This window comes from Mixophyes fleayi, chromosome 4, assembly GCF_038048845.1.
Source record: "Mixophyes fleayi isolate aMixFle1 chromosome 4, aMixFle1.hap1, whole genome shotgun sequence".
Taxonomy (NCBI): domain Eukaryota; kingdom Metazoa; phylum Chordata; class Amphibia; order Anura; family Limnodynastidae; genus Mixophyes; species Mixophyes fleayi.
This window is the reverse complement of record NC_134405.1, coordinates 137933952-137945001: the sequence shown is the minus strand read 5'-3', so window position 1 is coordinate 137945001 and position 11050 is coordinate 137933952. Positions and strand designations below refer to the sequence as shown.

Sequence of the window (11050 nt, the reverse complement as noted above, 5' to 3'; positions counted from 1 at the left end):
AAACTTAGTAAGGGGCTGTGGTTAGAGGATTCCAGTTCCTTTCCTCATCCCTTTTTCACCAACCTTGCTTGAAATCCATTGCTATTGTGACTAAATATGGGCAAATCTGGCCGTAATACAACTACTACTTGCTCAGAGAATTACCAAGTTATCTAATATTAATAATGGGGATAGTCTACTGCAACCTCCTGCTGAATGCTTGACTGATCCTGTGTCAGTGTATCATCCATATGATATTGATTCATCTATACAAAACATTCTATAGTGATCATCTCATCGGAGAAAAGTGATAAAATTGTTGAGGTCCAAATGGGTTTGACTAATGAGACTAGACCTACAGAAAATAAGGGAATATCTGAGTGAGACAGAACACCAATTTGGACGACTGTGTGACCCCTCCCCCTGAAATGGTGATATTACTAATTTGGCCTCTCAAATAGTCATCTGGAAACAGCTTTCCGATTGGGTGGCAAACTAAAGTGTAATAACTTGAGATTTGTAGGTCTGCCAGGAATAACTGAAAGCAGCAAGTAAAGGTTTTTTTGTAAAAGTGGTTGATTCAAGCATTTGGTAAGGAGTCCTTTTTGTTTCAATTCAAGGTGGAAAGAACACACCACTTATCAACTCAATGTCCTGCATCAGGAGCCCACCCACGCACCGTTATTGCCAAACTTTTACATTATAAAGACAGAAACAGTGATCTTTTTGACCACCCTCACATGGGGGTTTTTCTGGATTTTTTTTATTAGATCTAGAAAAAAAAATAGAGTACAGTCCTATAAGGTTAAGTGTAGACTAAGACATCTACAACTAAGATATGCTATAACCTGCAAGATTGCGGCAGATGGTAAAACAAACACTAAGAGAAGCATCAGAGTGACTTGATTGGAGACTTAGCACTTTTCACACATTTGTGACTTATTTCATGTGCGCCTTAAAGTGTTCATGAAGACTTATTGGTTACCCTAAATATTTGTTCAAATATATCTGATTGGTAAACTACCAATCAGTTGCCTTTATGGGTCAGTTTCCAGACTCGTTTGTAGTTTGCATTGATGATTTTAATAATGTCATGGATGTGCTATGATGGCCTGATTCATTACCAAACACAATACGAACATAATATGCTTTTAAAATAGAAAAAAATAAAACATAAAAAAAATGTACATCGGATATACACATGTTCATATTCAACAAGGAGCTGATGTGAAGATACGTGTGGTGATGAACAGGGGTCTAGGCCCGCTCTGCAGGACACAAATATGGAATATAAAGTCACAAAAGAACACACACACACACACACACACACACACACACACACACACACACACACACACGACAAAAACCTACTCAATTAAGCAACCTGTTAAATAAAGTAATTAATGACAAAACATTAAAAAATAAAGTGTGTTTTTCCATGAAATACATGGAGATAGAATTAACTTCTACTCTACATAAAATCAATTTTTACAGTTGCTCCCGATTACAAATATGAATACACAGCCATCATCACTAGTAATTGGCACTTAGACTAGACATGTAGTTGGTGCAAGTGATTCGACTGAAAAACACGTACCTGAGAGAAGCTTGAATCGGATTCTGCTGTGTGGGCTTGAGTTTGGCACATTCTTATTGTACATTGACTACATGCATACACCCCTCCCCTCACCATTCAGCCCCGGAAAATGTAGGCTGCATTAAGGAACCTTTGTGCTAGATTAATTGAACGTGGCTGTGTTCTATGGTGTATGGTCTGGTTCTGTGGATGCGCAGAGTAATTGAGTGCATTACATCACCACTTACGCTCTGTAATGAATCAGCCCCTATATACCCAAAGTGAATTAATGCATTTTTTCTGTGTTATCATCAGTGTAGTCCCTACAAAAGTGTATAAAGGGGGATTATCAACAAGCTTCTATGATTAGAGCATGAGATAACAACCCAGGGCTCTGCCTTCTGCTGGAGATAATGCCATAATTACACCAGAGCCAGATATACATCCCCACAATCTGACATTATGGAGCCATGGGACACATTAAGTGGTTTCTGTGCATGTTTGAATGCAAGGGCTGTCTTTGCCAACCTAGTTCTGAGGAGTAAAATGTATACAAAGCACTCTCACTAAAAGAAACCAAACACATTGCTGCAAGATTCATCATTCATAAGATACAGGACATGATGAAAAAATTAAAATGTATCCTCTTTATTTAATTTACAACTTTAAAACATGGGAGTGATAGCAGATAAACACCACAACTAACACATTTAAATGATGAAATATGTGCATGGTCTTACAATTTAATCCATCACTGGCTAGGTTTGTGAATCTGTTGTAAACCCAGTATTAATTACATCTCCATCTACAGTAGTAACAAAAAGTTTACATGATATTTGCAATATTGGTATTGTCCCATTATTAAACATTAGTGTATGAATCTGATCTAAATAAGGCAGTCATCCAACTCTGTTTCATTAAAAAAAATATTTTATTTATAATTAAATTTAATTAATAATTAAAGATTGCACTATGACCACTCAAATGTAATTATAAGATCATTTTACCAGAGCGTCCAAAAATAAGGGAAAAGACACAGGGCCTGATGTAGAGTCAGACGCAATTTACACTGAAATCAGAAGTGTAAATTGCATCCCGTAATGTACACAGGATTCCAAGTGGCACTGATCTTTAGATCTGGACGACTTAGAATATTATGCAAATTGCAACTGCCTTATGGTCCGGTGTGCATAATGCACTTAAGTGTATATCAGTCACAGCACTAGGGTTGGTTAAGCTGTTTGGGAGGGGGTGCACATTTCTTTTATTTTTATTCATTTAAATTTAATATTTTTTTTTTCTTTAATACAGCATCTGTTGCATCGGGAGAAAACACCTGTAAAAGATATGTCTCCGAGAGACCTATCTGCAGCTGCTTTCAACTCAGCATAGCATGTAATGAGCATGAACACGCCTTTACATTGCTAGGCCCGCCCACTACCTTTCCTGTTTCAGATCTCTAAGCGCCGAGAAGTGTAAAGTGAAGATCCGGCTCAGCCGGAGTGCAAACTGTGATGTATCCTTAGCTAAAAGTGCTGTTGTGCTAATCAGTTAAGCTTACGTCCAACTCTACATGAGGCCCACAATGTCCCAAAAATAATTGAAGGAGAGAACGGAATGAGAGCACACACATTCTTTACAGTTATACAAACGTGGACTATAAATATAGGAATGATAGGAAAGATATACATAATCATTTTTACAAAGGGACTATACAACATTTACCCTTCTAGAGGCTCTCTACACCTTATATTATCTCTAAACTGTGTATGTGTGAATATAATATATATATGTATATATATATATATATATATATATATATATATATATATATATATATATATATATATAATATAAATATATATATTATATAAAGAATAATAGGAAATACAGAAATCCTGTGGAACAGAAGATCTACTAGTACAACTGAGGAAAGCTGACACAAAGTTTATGTACATACCATAATATGCGTTCATTCAATATCAAATCAATAGAAACGATAATTGAAAAACTAGATGCACAATGTATACAGTATGTAAAAATCAAAACACTTGTTAATTTAGTACATCAAGAAAAAAAACAAACATGAATACTGTATAGAAGACACACGCATTGTACCCAGAGATAAGATTACACATTTACACCATGTATGTTATGTTACAAATTACAATTGGCAATACTGTAGGTAGCATGATTACTGCTCCAGATCATAAATACATAAAAATATTAGATAAATCTGAGATATTAACAGTTTTGGTTAAAGCAAACAGAGATCTGCTGCAAAAAATGCACAGGAAGATGAAGGTGCACATCACTTTATTAAGTAAGAAGATTCACAATGAAAGTTTCCAAACCTACATTCCAGCAGCTTAGAAATTTGGATAATAGTTTCTTGTCTGTAAGAGTCCACCAATCCCCTGAAATACCATCAGAACCCTTCCAGCTTAGCAGTCTGTGAAACTGAAATCAGATACCGAAAGGAACAAACTGTCCTGGCCTATGCAATTCATGGATTCAAAATGCTTCATTAGAGGCCATATTAGTCCGATTTATGAACACTAATCAGCTTCCAGGCAAGATGCTACAAGCCAATAAGTTACTATTTGCTGTTAGTTTGAGGCTTAGTATACTTACTAAACATGCCCATAGCAACCAATCAGATTCTAGCTGTCATTTTGTAGAATGTACTAAACACACTTTTTCAAACCCATAGTTTATTGAAAATAAGAGGCTAAGGGGTATATTTACTAAATATCATTTTCTACTAGAGATACTGCACAAAATGTACCCCTCGCTCTGTGCCCACTAACACATCCATACAGATATTTATGGTGTATATGGAAATCGCATGCCAAAGACTGCATGTGTAAGTGCCCGAGGCAGAAACGGTTGCTGACAAGACAAAATGCAACAGCCTTGTGCAACAATTTGCATAAAGTAATCACTATATATTTTCTCATAAGATTTACATTTAAAGGAATGAAAAATGTTGGATTGTGTACATCAATAAGTAATATGAAATCCTTTCAGATAATTTAATTGGGATGGAAATTATATATATATATATATATATATATATATATATATATATATATATATATATATATATATATATATATATATATATATATATGGGACAGTCTAACTACACGTTTTATTTACAAAACACACATACAACTTGTGTCTCCTCATTTAGTAAAATCATACTGCACAAAAGTTGCGTACCAAGGGCCACAAAATGCCCTGGGATTAAAGACCATTTCCGAGCTCCACAGGGATATAAAGTCTGACTTTGGAATTAAGTGAAAGGCAACAAAGGTGATCTGGGGGGAGGAGATTACACTTCACCTGGATTCCAAAGTTGTTGTTTTAAAAAAAAACAAAAAGAAAATTAAATTCATCCCAGGGTTTATGGTCTTGCTGAGAGATAATGAGATCTTTGTGAGCTGTAAACGTCCTGCACACTTGTGTGTCCCTTCTTGTGGTCATACGGACATCATACTTCAGCATTTGATGAGCCCTGAGCCAGAGTTACAATATCATACAATGTTTTCAGCGATGTCACAACCCAGGATGCAATAATATGAGAACTAGGTGTGGGTTCAACACTATTTCCCGGTTAAATGCAGCATGCAGGTGGTAATGTCACTCCTCAGCTCCCAAAGTGTGTGCTTCTCAGAGATGTCCCGTAAAGCACAGGAATAGCAGCACATGGATGATTAACACATAAATAGAAGTAAGGATCGGTGTCCTGGTACGAGAGCAAAAGATAAGTCGTAGTAATCTTCGCAGCGATGAGCTCCGAGTCTGTAAATAAATATGACCAAGAAATATGAAACATTGCAGAAAACATATAGAAAGCAGGAGGTTGAATTAGGTAAAGGATGCAAATAAGCAAGCCAGGTGACTAGGACTGTGATAAGAAAACATGAAGACACTGTTGGGGAGCGCTAAAGAATTAGATAAAAATAATCCAGGCCGAGAGAGTTAAAGTGAACCACTCAATATAATATAGACATTAACGTCATTGGGCATTGCTTAGGTGTAAATAAATACATTTAGATCTATTTCTTTTGTGGGCTGTCTCTGTACTGCTCCTATCCACCCTATGTGATTCATCTCCCTGACAACTTTGCTTCCAGGGTCTCCACCTTTACCTAACTAGGTATCAAGCATAGCCAAAGTGGTAGTTGCTTTGACCCAGTAGCTGGTATGTCCACTGTAGACAGTGGTAACAAGATTTGTATTAATGAAACATAGTGCAAAGGAAAAAGGTGGTGTTTCCCATAGCAACAAGGTTTTCTTAGTGCAGTTCAGAAAATGAAGGAAAGCAAGAATGAAATTCATATATATTGGTAGAACCACTTTGGTTTTGCTTTGCACCAGTTTTCATACATGTCCTCAATGATTCTAACATCTGTCATATGAATCTGAAGTTTTCATAGATAAACCAAGGAAGGGACTAAAAACAGAAAGCTGACAAACATGAAAAACATTTTTTACCCAAAACAGTGCAACATAAAAAAGCAAATGTATTAAAACTAGGTAAAAAAATAAATAATTAGAAGCGGGAGCAGATTTTGTTAGGTGACAATTAGTACAGATGACAGAGGAAAAAGGCGAAAGAAAGAGGACCGTGGTAGGCAGGTACATATGAGAATTTCTCTTATTCACCTTTATACTTGTAGTGTCATGTGGTTCCATCAGCAATGACAGCTCATGTGGCACAACATGGTCCTGAGAGTCTGACCAGTCATGTGATGTCGACCTAAAGGAAAAGATATACGTAATGATCTGCTTAACATCAGCTCTGTGTCAGTACACAGGAACCCATATCTGAGGTGCACTGCATTCACTCCAAGCAACAGAGTAGTGTATTCTGCATCCATCGTTAGTCAACTGTTTTTTTCTTTCTTTTTTAAGAATGTCCCAGTGTATACTGTCAGGTTTTTTTTTTACAGTATAACTACTTTCTTTTTTAAAATTTCTCAAATCGACACTCTGTAATTGCTATATTTATATGTGCAAGAGGCCTGAACTTCAACAAGCTTACTTTTATACATGCAATGTTCATGCAGAGCAGGCTTTCTAATGCCCATTGCCAGATGCAAAAAATCATGGACTGCTAAAAGGAGTATTGAAAATAGTATTCCAATGCAATACTGCACAACTTTCTTTATATGTTACTGAGAAAATGAAACTAATGGATAAACTGATGTTTTATCATTCAGTGTTTTCTGGGATTTTACCATCTAATATTTAGCTTTAATGTAAATACTTTCTGCAGGCATAGGGTGGACAGTTGCATCAATTATATGGAGGACTTAAAATTTCAGTTCTTTACCTGGAGAACAGATTGTGCAATTTATGCCTGTTTGATCCTATTGTGCTCTCTCATTTGCCAGCCCTTCTCCGTCAAACTTCCCCCTAAATTTTACCAAGCAGTGCACTGAAGATCCATATTACTACAGGATTACTTTAGAAGCAGGTTACTATAAATAAAAAAGAGCTCAACTAAGTCCTTTAAAATCTCGAGCCAGAGCCAACAAAATTCCAGCATGCTGTGCATAATTATTAGAATGTCCTTTTTGAAACTAACGAGTGTGCTCAAGTTTCCTCAGTGTGATCATTTCAGGTAGCCCTATATAAGTTACTGCATACATGCGAGCTTAGAAAGCATATGGCTTCCTCTCACTTAAGTCCAGGGGCTTCAAGTTGCATTCTGTTTTGAACTCCTCTCACTTTCCAGGGGACTTTAATGTTTTTGTGCTCTCACCTCTTCATGTTTTCCTCCATTTCCTGTATCCTGTAGTCTGCTTTCTGCCGCTCCTCTCTCAGTTGTTGTTCTAGAACTGCCCTTACTTGTTCTTGCTCGGTATTCTGTTGCTTTAACTCCAGACACCTATGGTTAAGACAGATTCATTTTTCAAGCAGTTTCCAAAAGAGCAAGAAACAAGGATCATTCTAACTACTTTGTATAAATCACTCTTCTAATTATAATGTCCTTCAGAAACCAAATGGAAAATGTGTTAAAACATACATCAGTGTATAATAGCTGTATTCTTTATTTTGAGCCAGATACACCTCTTACCCCTTTTCTTTACAAACTGTTCTTCTTTTTGGGCTTACCTGGATGGAAAAATTACTTACTTAAACTCTCTCCAAAGAGTGTCTATCTGGCTAGTAAACCATGTTGTTTGCATCAATTCTGTATATATTGGTGCTATATATTTGTCTGGCTCCTGCATCTTAGCAGCCACTAAATGTACTCCAATACAAGTAAATTGTGTTTTATGTTACTTTGGTCAACAAAATATACAATTCTTTATCCTAATTTTAAAACTGACAACATGCAAACAAAACGCAAGAGAGAGAAACTATATGCTATTATAATAGGTTTATATTTGTGCTTAGTATGGTGGGAAAAGAATAATAATAAAAATGTATTTATATAGCGCCTTTCTCACAATAGCACTCAAAACACTTTACATTGTTGCAGAGGGTGAGGCAGTCATCTTCGGCGCACTCGGCTGCTATTCTATGGAAGCGTTCACATCAGTCCCTGTCCCATTGGACCTTACAGTCTAAATTCCATAACAAACACACTTGGAACCATTTTTGTCAGAAGCCTATTAACTCATTAGTATGTTTTTGGACTGTGTGAAAGGAAACAGGAAATCCACACAAACTCCACACAGATATTGCCATGATGGGAATCAAACCAATTACTCCAGCACTGAGAGGTAGCAACGCTAATCAACGCTAAGCAACTGTGCTGCCCTAAAGTATGTATCTTGATGGGTACTGACCTTGAGATGACGATAGTCGTCTCTGACAGTGTAAAAAAACTTATACGTAGTGCTGCTGCCATCTGCCATTATATATAATAAGCATAAAATCTGTGCTTAAGTACAGTAATGCTGCCATCTACTGTCTATTTTTTATTATGTCATCAGGATCTTACTATGTAAGTAGGTGCTTGGCTTGGATTTATTTGGAATTTCTCCAATGGTTTTTTAAAAAAAAATAAATACAAAAAAAAATGCCCTGGTCCTCTTTGACATGAAAAATGTCTTGGACAATTAGGAAGCAGTTATCCACGGAGAGCCTCCGGAAAAGTTACGGGGGCAATCTGCGACAATGTAACATTGTAGATTTCTCCTTGCACTCCACAGAGGTAAACAGGAACATCCACAATATCAGGCTACCTTATTACCCAGAGATGTGCGGAGGTACAATGTTTAGAGGCACATTGTATCTTCTTGGGTTGGATTTTGCCATTACCTGCACAGATCCAGTATTTAAATGTATGCTAACCACCATAACTGAAGTTAAGTAAGCTTATGTCTTTTCATAGTTCACTTTGGGTCTAATGCAGAGTTAGCCGTTAAATGGGCATAATGTACTTTTAAAAAAGCTGGACATAAAAACTGTGTATTTAAGCCCATATGCTGAGCTGTACACATCCAAAGATTGAGGCAGCACAGCACCAGTAGCAAGTGCTCCCTGTTCACTCCAGGCACACATCACAGACACTTACATCATACTGGAACCCATGTTTTCACACATTTGTTTTATGTGCAACTGACGCAGTCGCTATTAGGCATCAATAAAAGTTAAAAAAACCTCTCTGATAGAGCAGAAACATCCCTCGTGTAAATAAAAAACGAACATAAAAAATGCTTTTTGCTTACACATGCACACAAAAGCATAGTATATGACCAAGCGATAAAGAAAGCAGCAATCAGCTTGCTCAATGCAACCACACCCACCCAATTACAAGCAGCTAACTAGTGCCAGGGACCATCATCCACTATTTATACCTGCCCCTCACCACCAACAAATAATACGTCTCTCTCAGACGTATACATACGTATTTTTACTGACTTGCAATAACATGTTTACACAAATCTGCAGAGGCACTAATGTCTTTCAGCAGTGTGGATTCATGGAAGATACGCTAAACGAACTGAGGTATGTCCCACTCTGCATCAGCCCCCTAGGTGTCAGCTGTCATTCATTCCTTGTACCCATATTTCATTATTACAAAGTGAACACTTAAAACAAGTGGTCAGGAAGTGTATTTTTCTGTCAAACCCCAATTGTGTTTTCCAGTTTTAAACTATTCAAATTTAAAGTGGCCCTCCATGCCGCCATTTTTACCCATAGCCCTGGCCAAAAACTGGGTGGGCAGAGTGGGGGGTGTACAGAAGGACTAATGACACGCCATAATCAAGAGATTGAGGCCTGTGATTGGCCATCCCACTCCCACCTCCCTGTCTGCCTCCATTTTATGTTGGTTGTGAGAATTAATTTGCTGACTGAGAAAAATGGTGGAATGTAGCATCTCTGGCGCTAACGTCTAGGGAATGTGTTACCTTTGGAAAATGTATGTGAAAATGTAGCTTTTAGAAACAAGACTTACTTGCCTACAGGTTTGTCAACGATTGCAAAGAAAGTTATGTAGTGAATATATATTATACATGTTTTCTATGCACCGATAATAAAATTATATAAATAACCCACCTTTGTTGCAGTTCCATCATTTGCTGATCTGCGTTTGTTTGGGGTTCCTTCTTTTCCTGTGGCGCTCCAGGTGCAGAATTAATTGGCAACACCTCCTACAGAAATGTTTAGAAAAAAATAGTATCTCTCTCTAATATAGATCAATACAGGCGATACATCATTCATTTCAATCTATGTTGCTTCTCTATATCACCTCACTACACACACACACATGTGTGCCTCCATCCATAATTCAGCTTTCTTTCCCTTTGTTCAGTATGCAAAGAATGAGATTGGAAGTTACACTGCGTAGTGCCAAATAAATTAACAAGGCCCAGCAGTTCCCACAGAGGAATACAGATGGACAAAATACAGTCAGACATAGCTATATATTTTAAAAGACAGACATCACTGCCCCTTTTCTCCAATATTTACTTTCACTATTTCTCCTTCCTTCCTGCTCCCAGTGTATTCTTCCCGGTCATTCCCACTGCATGTGGTGCTTCCATTACAGTATGGTTAGCCTCTCTACACATCTGACTTTTCTTACCAAATTCTTTTGTTGTATTTCCAGTAGCTGCTGCTCAAAAGAGGAACAGCGGCTGATAGCGTCTCTCAGGTTCTGATTGTTACCACGCAGCTGCAGAGATAGAGCATTCTTCTCCTCAAATAGCTGGGAAAGCTGCAGAAATACAATGAGAACTATTAAAATAAAGGTTGGGGGAACAATGACATACTAATATACAATAGTAAGTGTGATATATAAATTTGAATTTCTTAATATCCACTTCACACATCAGAATATCGTGGTCTTTCATGTCCTTAGAGGTACATCTATTATCTCTGTGGCACTCTCTTTATAAGTGTACATACAGTTCAAATCTTTCTTAGCAATATTAATATACTTTGAGCCTCAATTTCTCCAAAGTCCAATACCATACATGATTGTCTACCATTCCAAATAAAAGGGATTACTCTAACTAAAGGAAC

The 11050-nt window shown here is 37.1% G+C and overlaps 1 protein-coding gene across 1 annotated transcript in view; it reads right to left on the bottom strand.

Annotated features, from left to right (window-relative positions):
- Positions 1–3854: 3854 nt before the first annotated feature.
- GOLGB1 (golgin B1) overlaps positions 3855–11050 on the bottom strand; it is a 49045-nt gene continuing 41849 nt past the window's right edge. The window contains exons 12-16 of the mRNA XM_075208449.1: positions 10611–10742; positions 10082–10176; positions 7332–7457; positions 6230–6323; positions 3855–5362 (exon numbers count right to left, since the gene is read on the bottom strand). Coding sequence (XP_075064550.1) covers positions 5231–5362; positions 6230–6323; positions 7332–7457; positions 10082–10176; positions 10611–10742 — 579 coding nt within the window. The 3' untranslated portion in view covers positions 3855–5230. The remainder of the gene's footprint in view (positions 5363–6229; positions 6324–7331; positions 7458–10081; positions 10177–10610; positions 10743–11050) is intronic.